At 33.0% G+C, this 19,210-nt stretch overlaps 1 protein-coding gene across 2 annotated transcripts in view; it reads left to right on the forward strand.

Moving 5' to 3' along the window:
* The window catches only part of mRNA-cap (RNA guanylyltransferase and 5'-phosphatase mRNA capping enzyme), a 43,982-nt gene extending 27,896 nt beyond the window's left edge, over nucleotides 1–16,086 (forward strand). For both annotated transcript variants that reach the window (XM_076493501.1, XM_076493502.1), the window contains exons 14-19: nucleotides 3,614–3,778; nucleotides 4,488–4,559; nucleotides 5,834–5,934; nucleotides 9,425–9,491; nucleotides 11,976–12,099; nucleotides 15,182–16,086. In XM_076493501.1, coding sequence (XP_076349616.1) covers nucleotides 3,614–3,778; nucleotides 4,488–4,559; nucleotides 5,834–5,934; nucleotides 9,425–9,491; nucleotides 11,976–12,099; nucleotides 15,182–15,333 — 681 coding nt within the window. In that variant the 3' untranslated portion in view covers nucleotides 15,334–16,086. The remainder of the gene's footprint in view (nucleotides 1–3,613; nucleotides 3,779–4,487; nucleotides 4,560–5,833; nucleotides 5,935–9,424; nucleotides 9,492–11,975; nucleotides 12,100–15,181) is intronic.
* Nucleotides 16,087–19,210: the final 3,124 nt, after the last annotated feature.

A 19,210-nucleotide genomic window follows, 5' to 3' on the forward strand; every position in this document is an offset into this window, starting at 1 on the left:
CTCCAATTCTGACTAAAATACAGTATTACTAGTGTTCAGACTGCATTCATTTTGTTAAGTCCTCTGTTATTAAAAATATTATCAACCATACATGGTGAACTTCTAATTTTAATGTAGCTTGAGGCTAGCCTAGTTTATTACAGGCAGTGTATTCATGCTGCTTCATAAAGTTTAAAAATATGTACTAAAAAAACATGTCACATGATATCATTGTATTACTTCTGTGTACAATTATTATACCACCACCAGCAAATTAAATATACAAACAGCTCCTCAAATTGTCACAATGATAAGAGCAATTAGAAACACAGTAGTTTCCATTATATTAGGATATGTATCCATATCATCAGTAGGTTAGCATGCCATAAATTTGATTATATTTGTTCCACTGATCAGCTTAAGATATTGAGAAACGTATTTTCTTACACCTTTCAAGAAGTATTCGTATGAACAATTTGTATTGACCACTTGCAGTAAGCTAATTTTGTTGAACAGTATTATACAAAACAAATTTTCTAAATTACATTTGGGTTTGTAAAGTATTTCCAATAAACATGGTAACTTTACATGCAAAGGTGAGGGTGGAGGGTGTCAAAGTATGCATGTCATGATTTTTATAAAAGTTACATTCAATATTTAATTAAACAACTTTATTATCGATATTTGTTAATAAACTTGGCATCAAGATATAGTTTATAATTGGAGTTTTCATATTGTGTGAGGTTTCATTTGTTAACGTTAGAAAAATGTTTAAATAAATTTTCAGTGTTCAGTTATTATGTGAGGTTTCATTTCTCTGAATTCATCATTTTCGATTTTCTTTCTTTCCTTGTATGAGTTTCATAATGTCCATCAGATAGATATACCAAGTATAGATGATGAAAGGCCAGAACTTTAAATAAGAACCCCCACTTTCTCTGTTTGTGATGTGTCAATAAATTTATTACACCACCATAAAAAAACAAAAAACACTCCTGTCAACTGTTCATGGTTTTGAAGTTACTCATTTACTCACAATTATTTGTAACAGTGAATATTTATAATGAGTAGAAAGCCCATTCTGTGAACTAATTAGTTATAACTTCTTTATGTTAATATAAAAAATATTAAACACCATTTGCCAAATGTTTTACTTTCTGAGCAAAGTCCAAGGCTGGTTCTTTAGTGGGTAATGATTTTTTTTTAAATCTCTTTATAAGTCGCGTAGAAAGTGGGATAAATTATAATAGTTTTGAATCATTCTGTGTTACTGTTTGAATTATCATTTGCATTTTAAAATACATATTTGAAAGCTACATAAAATATTTTATAGGCAACCAACTTAGAAAAATTTAGTATTAATAAAGAAGGCCTTGGTCATAAATTAAGTGACAGTTTTCTTATTTATTTATTGATATATATATATTTGTAACAAAATAATAAAAGAAAAAGTTAAAAGCTAAAATGAAAAATGGACATTATTTTTTGTATTATGTAACACTAAGAACATGCATAGTTAGACATCATGCGATGTGATATGAAATTTTGTTTACCCTAAACTCTCAGTGCTTTCACTGGGTGTTTTATTGCTATTTGTAGTAGTTAGGTGTGGTTCAAAGAATAATGTAATAATACATTTAAAAGAAAACAGATATAAACTGTTATGAACCAGATGCTTTTTTAGGATAAATAATTGTAATTTTCTGTTACAAGGTGCAGTCATTGCAGAAAGTAAAAAGATAATTGAGATTTTTGTAATAAGTGGTTGGAAGGATAGTCAGATGAGCTGAACTGAGCCCATGTTGTCTTATGGTGCATAAAATAACAGATAAAATACAGTTTTAAAAAACAAATTTGATATTCATTTAGGAAGTTCTAGAGATTATGCAAATGAAACTTGAAAACTATAAGATAAAAAAAAAATGTATTCGTATTCTTGAAATTAGACCACCCTGCACTCAGATTAGTCAGTCTGAGTGAAACTGACTGAAATGAATTCAGAGACAGATATTTAGTGAGGAATACTACTAAAAATTCTAACTTTTTTTTAAAATGACTTATTTTTAATGTTAACTAAAAGCTTAAATTTTGTGAAAGCTACACTGAGGAATTTTATGACTATTGTAAACATTAATTCTCCAGTACAGGCTTGATGCAACGGACAGACCCCATACGTATGGGGTTAAAGGTTACAGTTTGTTTTTGAACCTTCTTATATATGTATTGGATGTCACATTTTGCAGAATAGTTTAACAGTGATATTTTGATGGACATATTGGAGGTCATTGTGGGTTGAACAGTCCATCAATATTATTTTTACAGACACATTATAGGTCATAGCTTACTTGTTGAATAATCTGATTGGAGGTCATCGTTTATTGGCTGATCTATCTGACAGTGTTATTCCTTGATGGATTTCTTAAGTAAAGGTTTGTTCATAGTATGTTCCTGTGAACAGTTTGCTTGTAAAGGATTACATGTGAATGGCATTCTTATGGTTTTTAAAGCAAATGTAATAAACAACTTCATTCATTAATACTTTATATAAGATAAAATTGTAATATTCCTTTATGGTTACTAAATAGTCTAACTTGTTAAGCATATTATAAAATCTTTATTAAAAGGACAACAGCCATAACACAGAATCAGTAGTTATCAGAGAATTGTGGTTTCTAAAATAACCAGTCATTAAAAGTACAGTTCTCACTGTGCACTAAAGCCAAGCTGATTTGATTGCTCTAATGAGAACAGTTTTAACAGCAAGATGGATATACATCTTTTACACGTTTATATTGACAAATGGAGATTCACAGTGCTGAGTCCACTTTAACTGGGAACTAGATATATATTTTACATTTACCATAGAAATAAGTGAAGTAGCTGGATGTTGTGAAAGCAGTCAATTTAAGTGAGTTTAAAAGAAAGCTTGATAAATATATGAATGATAAGGATGTGCTTTAATTTGTTTTTAAATTTCCATTAAAGGATGGGACAGCCAAGATGGACCTGCAGGTTCTTTATTGTCCCTAAACATTATGTTAAATTATTATTTCTTCCTACAAAAGCATTTATAATTGTTTTAGTAAATCTGAAGTCGTACGACCCATTGCATAGCTCTTATCGTAATGATAAACAAGCAGATTAGTTTTTAAATTTTTAAATTTGGTGATAAACATTAGGGGTCTTTCCAAATTACTTTCTAAATTAATCAAATGGGAACCAGATCATAAAGCATGTAGTTTATCCAGTTAAAACATCTGCCTGTTAAACAGAACTGTGAATCTGAATTTTCTCATCAGAAGTATTCTGTATTTCTGTTGAACAGATTTGAATACAGCATCTTTTTCACACTAGTATTACAAGACAGTTTGTCATCCAAAATATCGGCTGTTATGAACTTCAGTATCGGTCATGTTATTGTAACTTATAAACCTTTTGAAGTTGAAATCTGTTTACAGTATTATGTAGATGCAGTCAGTTAACAGTTGCTCATTTATATATATTATCAGAAAGTATTAACTGGTTATGAAATATTTTAACTTGCATATAAATGGTACTGATAATTTCAATGCTTCTTATTTAATATAAGCCTGAACTGAAAATAAATAGAAAGTTTTGTTTGTTTTCTTTAAAGGGTCAGCAGGTGGGAGGTACAGACTTTGATCGCAGGCTGCTCTGTATCAAGAAAGAAATTATTGGTCCAAGAATACAAGCAATGGAGGAAGGGAGGATAGATCGGATGACTGAACCTTTCAGTGTTAGAGCTAAAGAATTTTGGGATATTACGTGTACAAAATCTGTAAGTTCACAGTTTTTTCTTTGTAAATCATTGAAGTTGTATTTGTTGAAATTGAGTCCAGGCAAAGCACCAACTAATAATAATTATGATTTACACTGTTAATAATTAGTTTAAGATATCTAAAATAAACTTGTTACTAGAAAGGTACACTCATGTAAAACTTGTGGTAATAAAATGGATAGTTTTTTTACATTTTACTATCATCAAACAGAAGTTAGAAAATTTGGTCATGATTGTAATGGAAAAAAAACTTAAAATGTCATTTTATGTTATCTTTCAACTATATAAATGTAAAGTGACAAATAACAATCACTTTAAAGTTTGTTTTAAACTGTAATTTTTGTTGTATCTACTCTACCATTATTTATTTTTAGGGACCAGGTTTACCCTTGTAGTTAGCATATACAAGGCTATGAATCTGAGGACTTATGGTTTGCAGCTATTTACTTTGGAGCTGTGGGTGAATTCTATGAGTGGTGATAAAATCACACTATTTAGTTAATTAAAAATATTCCAAGAGTTAAGGGTGGATGCAGTTGACTTGCTGCCTTCGTTTTAGTCTGTAAGTTCAAAATTAGGGACAGTTGCGTGAAGATAGCTTTCAAGGAAAATATGAAATAAGTGATGCATTTGAAATTGATGTTGAAATATGTTAGTGAAATCAGATTTAGATATATACTTATTGTCTTACATAATTTTTTTTTTTTAGCTACTTAGTGAAAAGTTTACAAGAAACCTGGCACATGATCTGGATGGATTGATATTTCAACCAGTACCAGATGTGAGTATGGTAGTTGTGAAAAGTTTTGAACAGTAGTAGGTCTAAGTTCTAGTATTTAATAGTATATACTTTAGATCAGTGTCATTTGGTACCAGGGAATGGATTAGTGTCTTTCTGATCTGTCAGGATACAGTGAAATCACATTATGTTTTTGTTGTTGTTCATTTGTTTGTTTTCATGAATTTGTATGGAATGGCAAAGTGTCTGTGACAGACCTACAACAGTCTGTTGACTGATAATGTACTTGATAAGGTAATAATGACAGTAAAATTGTGCCTTCAACAAATATAATTAAATCCAGACACCAAAACTATCTTCATTAATATAGACTGTAAAGTTCTTTCTCAGATGCCTTTTGACTCAATTAGTTGTGCTTTATTGTAATTACTATTATGTATGAAACCCTCCTGTTACCAGCTGGAACAGCAATAAGTCTTCAGATTTACAATGCAAAAATCGGGGGTTTGTTTCCCCTCAGTGGACACAGCAGATAGCCTGATGTGGTTTTGATACAAGAAACACACATGCACAATGAAACATTCTAGTGTTTATTACAATCTCAGGTTCCTAAAATTTCTTAACATAAGCTATCCCCCAGAGTATTCCACATTTTGACTGCAGCTCCCCACTTAATGAATCTATAAATACTTATTACCTCAACAGTGTTATGTATATGCTATAGACCCCACTCCTGACAGATTTTTGCAATCCAAGCAGTAACAAAAAATCCCAAATAAAAGTATGTCTCTTTACTGGTAAAATCTGTTGTGTAAAAAATAGTTGTGTATATTTTTTAATTCATTTTTCTGTTCCATAATATGATTACTCTTTTCTTAGCCAGTTATTTATATGGCTGATTTAAATTAGTTGTAGTTGACATATGATGTCTCCTCAGTTTCTGTGTAGGAACATTTTATATTACTTAGAAGTGCTTAAGTTGTAAAATGTTCTAAACAAAAGTGCTGTTGTATAATAATAATAATAAAAACGGAAAACTTGTACCATAAAAAATGGCTAATTTGAAATATATATTTTAATATTCACAATGTTTTAGGTTGGGATGCCCTTCCTCTGGAAACTTTAAAACTTTAATCAATATTTTTTGTAAAATGACTGCTTTTGACTTTCTTAATAATGCACTCAAACACATACAAACTGTTACATATACATATATATTTGTGTGTGTGTGTGTGTGAATTTCTAAGCATTTATACCTTTTCAACCTTGAACTGTGTGTCTAAGAGATGGTTAATGTGACGCATGTGTTTTTGTAGCCTTATGTGAGTGGTCGCTGTATGGACGTCCTGAAGTGGAAACCTCTCAGTGTAAATTCCATAGATTTTCGACTGATGATCAAAAAAGAACACAGGATAGCGTAAGTGTACTATTTTTGTATCTAAACTAATTAATATATAACTTCAGTGTTAAGTCTCTGGACTTAGAGTGCTTAAAATTGGGTTTGAGTAGTTGTAGTCATCACAGCACACATAGTCTAATGCACTGGTAATGTTATTTTCTTACCAACTAGTAACAATAATGTCTGATTGATACACAGTAATGGTATTGTCTGATCATCACACCAGTATCTGGTAATGATACTGTATAATTTTCACATTAGTATTGATAATGTCTGAAATACTACTATAAACAACAGTATTTTACTTCACATGTTTCACTTACTTTCTGTTTTTTGACAGTGGCTATGAAGTAATATATTCTTGTTTGCTTGGAAAACAGCCCTGTCTGCTTTCCCTCCTTCTCCTATTGTCTAACTTTACACGTGCTGACTTATGTCTTGTGACTTTGTCTTCCAAGTTTCTGACCAAGCAAATGGAAGGCACAAAAGTCCATTACAAGTACATCAGGGGACTTGAAATGTGTTTGCAATTAAACATGATTTTGTAAATTGAGTTTCTTTAACAGGCTTTCTGATGAAAACACTATTAATTTTGATGTGTGGCTGAAAACTTATGGGCCCTCCTGACCTTCATATAGTAGTTTAATACTTTTTTAAAGGGGCCAGTAAATATATATCGTAACTTTTTAAAAGTACCAACAAATACATAAAGCTTTAACACAATGGCCATTTGTTTTGTTTTTTTATTGGGTGGTATTCTTCTGTCACTGTAACTATAATTTATGTATCTTATAGATGAGGGTATTTATCCAGATAATGTTTAAGTACACTTTTATAACTCTCTGCTGTTTTTGAACAAACTGCTGTGTGAGTGTTCCATTTACCTGGGAAACAGTGAAGACTTCCTTTGAAATAGTATGCCATTTAGGTGTATATTATACAAGATTCTCTCTGTGTATGTATTTTGTGATGACGAGAAACCCACTTGAAGTAAAAATGTGTCTCAAGATGGCTTGTATGGGTATTAAAACTTTTATTGAAATAAAATAGAGAACAACGTTTTGACCTGCTTAGGTCATCTTCAGGTAAACAAAGTTTGCAATTGACCATTGCCGGGTATGTTTTAGAGATGAGAGTGTAAATGGGTACTGTACTTGATTGTAGGGGGCATTGCAGTATATGTTAAGTTATTAATTAGCTACAGCTGCCACGACTTCTATAGTGGAGAAACAAGCAGAAAAGTGAAAACTAAATTAAAAAAAAACACCAAAAGTTTTTGAACAATGCAAATCAAATAAACACAACATAACCATCGGAAACACACAGATAATAAGTAGGGAAACAAACATAAACAAATACAAAATCAAAGAAGCCCTACTTATACAACAGTTCAAATCAAAATTAAACCAATATAAAGCAACACCTTTATACCTATAATAACTTAATATATACTGCAACGCCTCCAACAGTCTTGTACCCATTTACCCTCTCGTCCCCAACACATGCCCAGCAATGGTCAGTTGCTTTATGAGTTTAAAAAGTCAATAGTGCAGCAGAAACTACATGAAACATTCAAGGTTATTATGGGTTGGAGTCTCTCAATGACAGAAAATGTCAAAAGTAGTTTCAGAAATTCAGATCAGGTGACTACAGCTTAAGTGACATGCCACGCGTTAGGTTATTCTGTTGAGTTTAATGATGACTTGCTGCTGGCTGCACTTGTTGAGGATTGTGCTGTAACAGTTGAAGAACTACCACAGAATCTTAATTTAACCCATTCAACAGTTTGCCGTCATCTGTAACAGCTTGGAAAGGTGTCTACACTTGGAAAATGGGTCTCCCACGACTTGAAAGAAGCCAACCTTAGAGCAAGAGTGAACATTTGCACTTTCGTGAATGTAACTTACATTTTTTGAACAGGTTAGTGACTGGAGATGAAAACTGGATATATTATAAAAATGTTAAGTGCTGCAGACAATGACTCAATAGAGGTAGACTGGCTAAAGCACAGCCCAAAATGGACCTCCATCCTAGGAAAGTCTTGTTAAGCGTTTGGTGGGATATTGTTGATGTAATCCACTTTGAGTTGCTGCCACTAAATGAAATGATCACATCAGACTTCTGTTGTCAACAGTTAGAGCAGTTGAATGTTGCACTGAAAGAAAAGAGGCCTATTTTGATCAATCATAAAGGTGTTGTGTTACACCAGGATAATACACGGCCCCATACAGCAAGAATCACATCTGTAAAGATTGAAGAACTAGACTGGGAAAAACTTCCACATCCTCCTTATTATCCAGACTTTTTTCCATATGATTATCATCCATTCCGAAGTTTACAGAACTATTTTGATGAGCTTGGAACACATGAAGATGTCAAAAACTACCCTCCCTACATTCTTTTCCTCCAAACACCAAAAATTTTATAGAAGTGACATTCAGAAGCTTGTGAATCGTTGGCAGGACGTAATTAATAATAATGAAACATACATTATTGATTAAATAACATTAAAAGCGTTTGAAGTCCTTTCTCTTTTTCTGAACCCAATATCGGACATTACTCGAGGGATGAACCATCGGACATTACTTGAGGGATGACCGGATAATTTATGGGTATTTAAAAAATTGTGAACTGCAACAAAATTTCTTAGGTCATGAAAGTTGATTTAATGAACCGAATAAATAAGCTTTGTCAGTATTGGCAGTAATTGAACTTGTAGGATGAACATATTGTACTATTTAATTTCTTTTAAGTATTCAAATGTAATTTGAACTGTCTGATAGGGTTGTTTGAAAATGATGATATTTTAAATACTGAATGTTAACCAAATCATCCTGAACAAAATATAAGCTTGTTAAAAATGATACACATGTACAGGTGTTTAAAACCCAATAGAAAGAAATGAAAAACAGACTGGAAAGTAAATAAACAAAATAATTAAATAAACTGTAGGGTCAAACCAGTAAGGAAATAATCACTTAAGATTTCACCAAAAATCCTTTCTCTTACACTTGTAATAGTTCCCTGTAGATGAAAAGAAAGATACTGTAAGTAAAGCAGGTTCACGTTTGATAATTTTCTACTGGTGATTACTTATAGATAATTAAACACATTTTCTGAAGTCGTAAATAAATGTCTGTATAATGTAATTTGTGGTGAAAATGTGTATCAGAATCACTTTTAACTCCATGAAGTATCACATTTGGTGAGTTAAAAGTATCTGCCAGTTCAGTATGTTCACTGCTGTTCAGGTTTATGTTATGATGAAGAGATTTGTGTTTATTTTCTATCTCTGATTTATTCATTTTAAATTAAATAAATAACCAGTTATTCTTCTTTTCTGATGCTGTTGTTAAGTTTTGCTACAGTTAGCTGCTTACAAAGGTATATGTTTTATTCCACATAAAAGCTGAAGTGCTTTTCAGATATTGTGGTGTTTAACTTAAAATATACATTTGTATATAAGAGATTATTTCATGAACTTTGTGTGTTAATTTTTCTTTCCTAGTATGTTACCGGAAACAAAAGGGTACCTCTTTGTTGGTGGATGTGATCAACCATTTGGAGAAATTAAGGTTAGGTAGATTTTAGTGATCTTTTATTATTATGTTTTAAAAAACTTTTTTTTTATTTTTTTAATTTGGGTAAAATTATTAACAAAAATATATCAGTTTTTTTAATCAAATGTTGGGTTCAATTTACACACAACTGTAGATCTGCAATAATAGGGTTACCCTTCATTTATAAAAACTATATAAATAATAGTTCATGATTCTGTTAAGGAGGAAAATGGATTTTTTTTTCTCCTATTCTCAGTATGAATTAATTTCTGTTTCTACTGTCAACTTTTGCTAAGAAGTCCTCACCTAATGTGATACTACCAGGACCCATTTTGTACACCTCTCAACAACTGCAGTTGAGGAGTTTGGATGGACAGTTCTTCCTCATCCTGTGTGTAGTCCTGACCTATCACTGAGTTACTTGTATCTTGTTGGTTTCATTAGGGACAATGTACATAAATTATACTTCCACATTATTGCACACAATTGGGTTTCGGATTTCTGTGCTTACGTTTTACCAAACTAACATAATGGACTTCACAAGACAATGGAACAGGAAATGAGTATCATATTCAGAAGTGGGATCTAGTGTGTCCACATCCTCAGTACTGTTGGTGTTGTTTGTTGGTTATAGTTGGTTCTTCTTCTGCAAAGTTCTATTCATATGTCTACACAAATTACAGTAACATAGTTTCCTGTATATGTTTAAAAAGCCTAGAGTTGCTGGAACCTGATTCTAGTTTGCAAGGGTACTGATTTGTACCATATGATTGGAGGGTAATAATTTGAAATTTGGTTTACATTAGGGGAAGAATGAACCTCTTACTGATGACCAATTACAACTAATTTGTATCATGTGTGTAATTTAACAAAGAGATAAATGGGATAGTTATTTTAATTTAGCAAACAATTAGTGCATAAAAGTTTAACAAGTAATGATAATGCATGTGATCTGTATTGTGCAGAAAATTGTTTTTTAAGCATGTGTGTCATCTTGAAAAACAATACATTGCAGGTTATGTGGCATGCCAGCCATTTTATTCTGTTTAATGCAAAGTTCCACGAGTAGATCTATATTTTACCAAATGAGCCTTTAATGTTTTAAGTATTAAACATATATCTTCATTAATTTCACTTTGACCAGTCAGAGGGTCACAATAGGATGGAACTAAAATGCTAAAAATTTGTCCGTTACATCAGTAAGGCACATTTATGGTAGCCATGCGTGTGATTCTTTTCCCATATCTCTGTGTGGCTCATTATTCTAAGCATACTTACAAAAGAAAATATATAAAGGATAGGAGCATTAGTATTATTACTTACAATAATGACAATCAAAACATAAATTATTATACTAATATAACCCAAGAAACGACCACCAAACTACTATGTTTATACCAGTACACTAGTGAAGTATCCACGCAAGTCTAACAGGACACGTGCACACAAGTTACTTTCAAGTTTGCTGTGGAAATGTGAAGGGTGTTGTTGTCTCTCTAGATTTCCATCACATCTCCTTAATTTTGATACAAGAGGATATGAATTCCTTAGACTCTAGAACCTAGGAACAACATTGTATAATATTTAGATTTTCCTTTTAATTATATAATGAAACTGCAGCAGTTTTTTTAGGCCTTTTAGTCAGAATTACTACGTTTATATGAATTCCATATTTTATCTGATAGGAGCATTGTGTTAAAAGCAACAACTGTACATTACAGTAAAGGGTAATCTTACAATATCCATAACTGGATGAACTGTGGAGACTTATGTCAAGGAAGATAAATGAATCAGTAGTTTGAAATAAGTAAAGACAGGGGGGAAGGCATTTTTTGTTGTTTCTCAGTTGAATTAGCAATAAGACTGAAGGCTTATAACACTAAAAACTGGGTTTTGTTACTTGTCGTGGGCACAGAACATTTATCTCATTGTACAGCTTTGTGTGTAACTACAGACAAACAAACAGTATATTGTAATGATTCATGTGGTTTTTATTACAACACGGACTGCCTGTTAGAGTTTCTGATTTATGAAATTTTGTTTGTAGGATAAATTCGCATTCAAAGACTTTTGTGTGGTTATAAATTTGAAGTGTGATAATGGATATTGTCTATCCACAGCGAGTGTCAGTCTGGTGTAGACATTGCAAAAGCATACTAAAATATAAATTTATTAGCGTGTGTAACTATATTGTGTGTATGTATGAAGTGTAATAGGTGGTGGACATGATATTAGATATGTAATTAAGTGCATTGGAAGTTTTATAATGACTCCCTTTTGAATGGTCATTAGTATAGGGATTCCAGGTGATTGCACAAAATTTCTCGAATTGTTGCTACGTGAGCACTTCACTGTCCATAAGTGAGTAATTATACTTGCACAGAAAAAAATGATTACATTGTCCTATACATACTGATTGGTGTATTTGATAATTGTTCCTTTTTGTGGATATTCCTCAGATTTAACACCTCAAAATCACCATGAATATCCTTTACACAGGTAACAAAAGAACTGAAGAATTTGGACAAGAAAATCATTGAGTGTAAGTTTGAGGACAACCAGTGGAAATTTATGAGGGAAAGAACAGATAAGTCTTTTCCAAATGGGTACACAACTGCAATTGGTAAGTCATCTCATAAATACGATTAGCAAGACAAGAAACATGGTAGGCCTAACTTTTTAACACATTTAGTAGAAGAAAAAACTTTATATTAAGACTTACTAGAACTATTAGCAAAGAAAAATTATTTTCTTTGCATAATCAGTGAAACTTTTGTATGTTTTTTCACAATATAATTTTGGGACCCAGAAAATATTGATATAATTTTTGTAAAGGATTGATTTAACTTGTTATACAGAATGAGTGACATATTTCCATTACATTTCTTTATTGGATGAGGTAAATTCTAGAGTATAATTATTTTTTTGTTTGTTTCTTTGAGACTACCACCATCAATCACAGGATATTGACACAAGCCTTTTTCACTTTGTCGCTGTCCTGTTAGGGTTTTAGAGCTGAAAATAATATACTGATATGGTGTAATTGTACTTGAAGCATACATGATAATAGTGCAATATTTTGACAAATCAAGAAGCCAGAAAATAGTAAGACTGATGAATTAATAAAATTGAACTCAATTTGGATGAACTGAGCAATTTCAAATACATTTTTAGGTCTTCTTGGAAAAGGGGTTTTTTATGGAAGTAGTCAATCACCTGCTTGTGAGTCCTACATATTTGGCTCTGTAGCATATGTGAATTTGTAACAAGTGGCCATGAACTATTGGGAATAACATCCTAAGTCAGATCTATTTCTTATTATGAAAGTCTGTTTAAGTATATGCTATGCACACACACAGACACACACACATATATATATATTGAATGTTAAAGAAAACCAGCTACTTCATAACATATTGTAACAATTGTGCAGTTCTTATGAAATAATACATTCATTATTGTTCAGTATATCATTATTAAAGCTATGTATTTCATCTTAGTTGATGGAACCAAAGTCAAGCAGCATCTAATAATTCTTTGAAGTCTGATAAATATTTACCTGATGCCGGCTTTGAACCAACAGAATTTGGCTTTTCTGTCACTCTTTGAATTTTACTTTTTTCTGTGAATTTCATTGGCTACTTTAATAACAACCTGTCAATGCAATCATTATGTTAAAAAGTTACAGTCATCAAGGTTAGTTTAAAAAATGATGGTTGTCATGTTGTATTCTCAGAGAGACCCACACAACTTCTATCTTTGGGAGCAAATTGTCCATATAAATATAAAAAGTGGTAACATATGGAAAAAAAAATAAGAGAATCGTTAGTCCAAAAGAAAACATAATTTTAATATTCTTTACTGAATGTATATACGAGGTCTGTTCAAAAAATACGTGGACTGTTTGAATTGCATGGCCCCAGTTGGTTCCATGGAAATTCCACTTGGTGTCGCTAAGTTCGCACAGATCAACTGATTGCGATGCCATTTCCCGATTGCAGATATCTTCATTTGTGTATTAGCTACGCGGTTTTAAGTGAAGTGCAATTTTTTCATTTGGCAGATTTCAGAATGAATGACCTGAAGGAGCAACGACTTGCTGTGAAATTTTGTGTTAAACTTGGAAAATCTGCGACTGAAACTTTGCTATGCTTAACACGGCTTACGGTGATGTTGCTATGAAGCGTACGGCATGTTTCAAGTGGCATGAACGTTTTAAGGATGGTCGACAGTCCATTGAAGATGATGAGCGTTCTGGACGTCCTTCCACGTCAACTGATGACCCACACGTCAACAAAATCAACACCCTGGTGTAGGCAAATCGACGTCTGACTGTCAGGGAGCTTGCTGAAGAGTGTGGGATATCAGTTGGATCTTGTTACGAGATTTTGACCGAAAAATTGAAGATGCACCACATAGCTGCGAAATTTGTGCCTCAGAACTCGTGAGTTTTTGGCCAAACACTCGATCACTGTTCTTCCCCACCCCACCCCTACTCACCTGACCTTGCTCCTTGCGATTTTTTCTTGTTCCCCAAACTCAAAAGACCCTTGAAAGGAAGAAGATTTGAGACGATTCCTGAGATTAAGGCAAATGTGACGAAGGAGCTGGAGGACATTACAAAAGAAGCGTACCAGGACTGTTTCAACAAGTGGAAACACCGTTGGGATAAGTGTGTGTGTTGGGGAGGAGAGAACTTTGAAGGGGTCCCAGACCTGTAACTTATAAATACAGTACATTTTGTTTTATGACATCAGTCCACGTATTTTGTGAACAGCCCTCGTATGTATTTTAGTGAAATTAAATAATTTATATCTAAATGAAGCTAAATGAATAAACAAAATCATGAGAAAGGACTGTGTTAAAAGCAGCAAATCCCAATCTCTAATTAATTATATTATAACCATAAAATATTCAAGCCATAAACCAAAACACATTAACAAAAATTATTATTTTTTAAATATGCTGCACTTTTTTTTTAAAAAACGGGACCCTAGGATACAAGCTACAATGTGGGATTATAAAATGTATCCTTGGGAGAGCAGTCACCTTCCCACAACTGTCTGCAGACAGTAATGTGTGATATAGATGTGGGGCATTATAAGCTTGAGCTCCCACATTTTGCTCTCCTAATATCTAAAAAAAAATTATAATTTTCTTATGTGAGACTAGCAAGTTAGAGGTTAAGACTGGTAGATGTTGTATCCCAACTGCAATGTGGGTCCTACTTCTTCAGTCACCTCCAAAAGCTAGAATACATTTTATAATCCCACGTTGTATCCTTGGATCCCCTTTTTTAAAAAAAATGTGCAGCATATTTAAGAAAATTTTTTTTTGTTAATGTCTTTTGGTTTATGGGTTGAATATTTTATGGTTATAATATATATATATTTTAACATTTAATAAATGTTTTTTTTATGGCAAGTGTCTAAATTTGAAGCCCCCTTTCACTTTGAGCTTGAGGCCAAATGGTCCTCCTGTTCCTCCCCCTTTAATTTACCCTATGATCATGTTACTGAGCATTTACCATTTTATTTATATATTTTATGATAAAATCATTATGGAAGATTTTTTTCTTACACAGTAATTACTAAGTTTTCTTTATTGGTATTAAAAGCATAACTAACTTTGAAAAAGGTTATATTATTCATACAAATCATTTTAATTGTTTAACTCTTATATGTTTTGGTAAATAACTTTTCCAGCTGTATGCCAGAGCATTCAAGACCCAGTAACTACAGAGAAACTTCTTGATTTCATCGAGCACCACAGGTGGAAACCACATAAACGGTCCCATTCATCCATGTCAAATGAAGGAGAGATTATGCCCCCTTCAAACAAAGTCCCACGAAGATAATCATTTTGGCCACCATTTGTTTGCTTGTAAATAACACTAGGAACCCAGTTTCATATTATGTTTATTATTTTCAAATGTAAGAATATAGTGGCAGGTATAACATCACCTTCTTCCTATGAAAAGTGTTCTTCATTTTCATAAATGATTTCAAAAACAGTGTGTGTGTGTGTGTGTGTATACATGTAGTATGCATTTTTACCACTTCAGTTATTACATGAAACAGTCAGTTGAAAGAATACAAAGATTGGAACAAGTACAATAGAGAATCCTTCACTAGCTATGCAAAGTATGCACTAGGAGGTAAGGCATTCGTAAAACAGTCAAGTGTTTGTATGTCCTGTTCTGAGCCATGTATAAAGAGATACAGTGATCTTGTATCTTTTAACAACTCATCTGACTTCTCTATGTACCAATGATATAACCCCAGCCAGTGATATCTTCGGTATAAATGTAAACTTCAGATTATATTACCTTATGTAGTTTTGTTATTTGAGATACTAAAGTTCAAGAAATAATCTGGTGTACAGTAACCTGTACTTAAGTTCGATGAATTACCTGCTCCACGGATATATATGGTAAACAGTTACTGTGTGTCTCATGTGAAGGGTAGTTCTGTAAATTATATTTGAATGTATTTGTCAAAAGGGGTTTTTTAATTATTTTGTACTGTATATATGGTGTATCTTCAAACTATCTGCCATACTTAATATCTTGAAAAGATTAAAAACAAAGCCTTTACTTTGGACAAATGAACAACATTTTTCTTGTTTTTCAAGAATAATATTTCCACTTCCGATATTTGTAACTCTCTAGAGATTCTATGTGTTCATCATATCTGTCTTAAAGTGTCTTTCAGTAACCTGTTACAAAATTAGTATTTAGTGACTTTGTTAAGTGTTCCTTTTCTCATAACTGGAGTTTCTAGAGTAGCCAATGCACAGAGCAAAAAAGAAACTTTTATATTAAACAGCAAAAATAAAAAAAAAATTATAGGAAATCACTTTGTTTTATTAATATTACCGGTAAGTAAACTGTTAGCAAGATATTCTATTTTATATTAGTTTTTTAATAAAAGTGTTCCATCATATACCTGCATTTACCAGAAATATACCACTTGATCATGATTTAAAGAGAGGCACTCCATTTGATTCACAAGATGTACAACTGTTCACTTTTTACTTTATAAATATATGAACAAACACTGCAAGAAAAGAACTGATAAGCTTATTGAATAATATGTAAAACTTAGAAGAGGTTTTTTTTTTGGCTATTCTTTTTTGTTTAGGTGAATTAATTATGTTTAATTATTAAGTATGGATTACTCATCTAATTTGCACTAAATGAACCACTGCAGTTTTTCCTGAAGATGTATTTATGTGTTGTTTTTTTTTTTTATCAAGCTTAAGTAAGGCTTGAGTGCTGATTTAATAATTATTGAAATGCTTATGAAGAATCCTTGAAATTAAAACATGGTTGTAGAGCGCCACCTAGTGACAATATAATACAAGGTTTAATGTATTTATATACATGTTCACAGCTGTAAATGTTACATATTTAATAACTTGCGTATTCATTGCCCAAATGGATCTACAGTGTTTGTTTTCATAGTCATTTTAGATGTTGCAATACGGATTTCTACTGGTGTCAAAATGGTTGAAACGTTTTTTAATAGAACTCTATGTCGTTCATTTTACTTTTATGTATTGTCAGCAGTGTGAGAAGACTCGTGAGAAATGTTTCATGTTTTATTATCTGCATTTTAACGGGATTAAACCTGTGCAAATTAGCCACCACGATTCGATTAACCATGTAAGAAAATTCCAAGAATTATGTCAGAAAATGGTACTGTGGTATTGCTGTGTGACTACCGTCGTGAAAGGATTTTAGGTTCGAGCCGTGATATGCGGATGACAGTGCTCCAGATATCCACTCTCACATGATAGAAACGAAACGACCTTGTTATATATATCCCAGCCCGGCATGGCCAGTTGGTTAAGGCACTCGACTCGTAATCCGAGGGTCGCGGGTTCGAATCTCCGTCACACCAAACATGCTCGCCCTTTCAGCCGTGGGGCGTTATAAAATGTTCCGGTCAATCCCACTATTCGTTGGTAAAAAAGTAGCCCAAGAGTTAGCGGTGGGCGGTGATGACTAGCTGCTTTCCCTCTAGTGATACGCTGCTAAATTAAGAACGGGTTGGGCAGGTAGCCCTCGTGTGGCTCTGCGCAAAAAAACAAACAAACGTATATATGTGTTCTGCTGTCTGGCTCCCCTACCCTTACCTATGTTCAGCTTTTATCAATTAGAGACGGTTCTAGCAGAACCTCAGGATCTCTGGCTTGATCGATTAACCAGTGAGTCTTAAAATAAGTTTAGATTGAAGATACCAAAATAGTTAAAATGACTTCTCAGTATTAATTTTTACTACAGTTTTTGTAAAACAATAAATCGATATCCCAACATGATCAGTTTGAACCAACCACTTAAAGTGACGTCATTAAAATATTATTTCTACAGTGTACGTAAACATAATGGCGTAAATAAAAGTTCAAATTTACGAAGAATGAACTTTAATTATATTTCTGTTTATCTGAACTAAAAATCACTTTATTACAGAAATACAAACATCAATATTTATCTTGACGTTTCGTGTGTTGCTCAATTACATTTGTAAGTAATCGTTACGTTAGAATGGCCAAGCGTGTTTAGGCGTGCGACTCGTAATCTGAAGGTCGCTGGTTCGCATCCCCGTCGCGCCTTGTGTAAGTTTGCGCGAAATTCAAAACAAACCAAACCTTTCTATTGATATATATGACTATGTTCAAGATCTCAAAGATAAATTTAGTCCAATCCTGCCTTTAGGTATTTCAATTTGAAGGTAGGCTGGTGACGATCTTCATTTGTAATAAATTCGATTTGGTGTGCGCGCACACCAATCTTGAAATTAATAATGCAGAAAGGCCTGGCATGGCCAAGCGCGTAAGGCGTGCGACTCGTAATCCGAGGGTCGCGGGTTCGCGCCCTAGTCGCGCTAAACATGCTCGCCCTCCCAGCCGTGGGGGCGTATAATGTTACGGTCAATCCCGCTATTCGTTGGTAAAAGAGTAGCCCAAGAGTTGGCGGTGGGTGGTGATGACTAGCTGCCTTCCCTCTAGTCTTACACTGCTAAATTAGGGACGGCTAGCACAGATAGCCCTCGAGTAGCTTTGTGCGAAATTCCAAAAAAAAAAAAAATGCAGAAATATATAGCTAATAAAAATCGAAAAAAAAACATTAATATATGCGTAAAAAATGTCAAGTGCTGCGGATATTGAAGGTTCCCGTTGTTTACATTAAAAATTACAGATTTGCATGATACGGTAAATTCACACTAACACATTTTTTTACATTTCAACTTTTTGGTTTAGTCAGTTCCTTGCTTTAGCAGAATGAGTTGAATAAAGTTAGTTGAACTTAATGTTAGTAAGGAAATTTCTGCTCTCTTGGTATTCGAAGTTTTAATATATAAATTAACATTGACTATATTCTGGTCGACTCGCAACCTGTAGGTCACGAGTTCAAATCCCACCACCGAAAATGCTCGTCCTCTCAGCTGTGGAGACGTTATGATGTTACAGTAATCCCACTATTCAATTAGAGTAGCCCAAGAGTTGGCGGTGGATGTTACTGTTTAGTTGCTTTTCTGTAGTTCAGCAAATGTCAAGCTTTGATAACCTAAGGACCCCTTTTAACTTAGCACTTTTTCCCCAAATCTGTCGACGTTTATTGGTCTTTAAAAACGATTCCGAGTACATAAAAACTGTATCTCAAAATGAAATGTTTCACATAAATTTAATTTTGCTCTAGTATGTCGCTTCTAAATTATGGAAGGTTAACA

This window comes from Tachypleus tridentatus, chromosome 3 (genome assembly GCF_004210375.1).
Source record: "Tachypleus tridentatus isolate NWPU-2018 chromosome 3, ASM421037v1, whole genome shotgun sequence".
Classification (NCBI taxonomy): domain Eukaryota; kingdom Metazoa; phylum Arthropoda; class Merostomata; order Xiphosura; family Limulidae; genus Tachypleus; species Tachypleus tridentatus.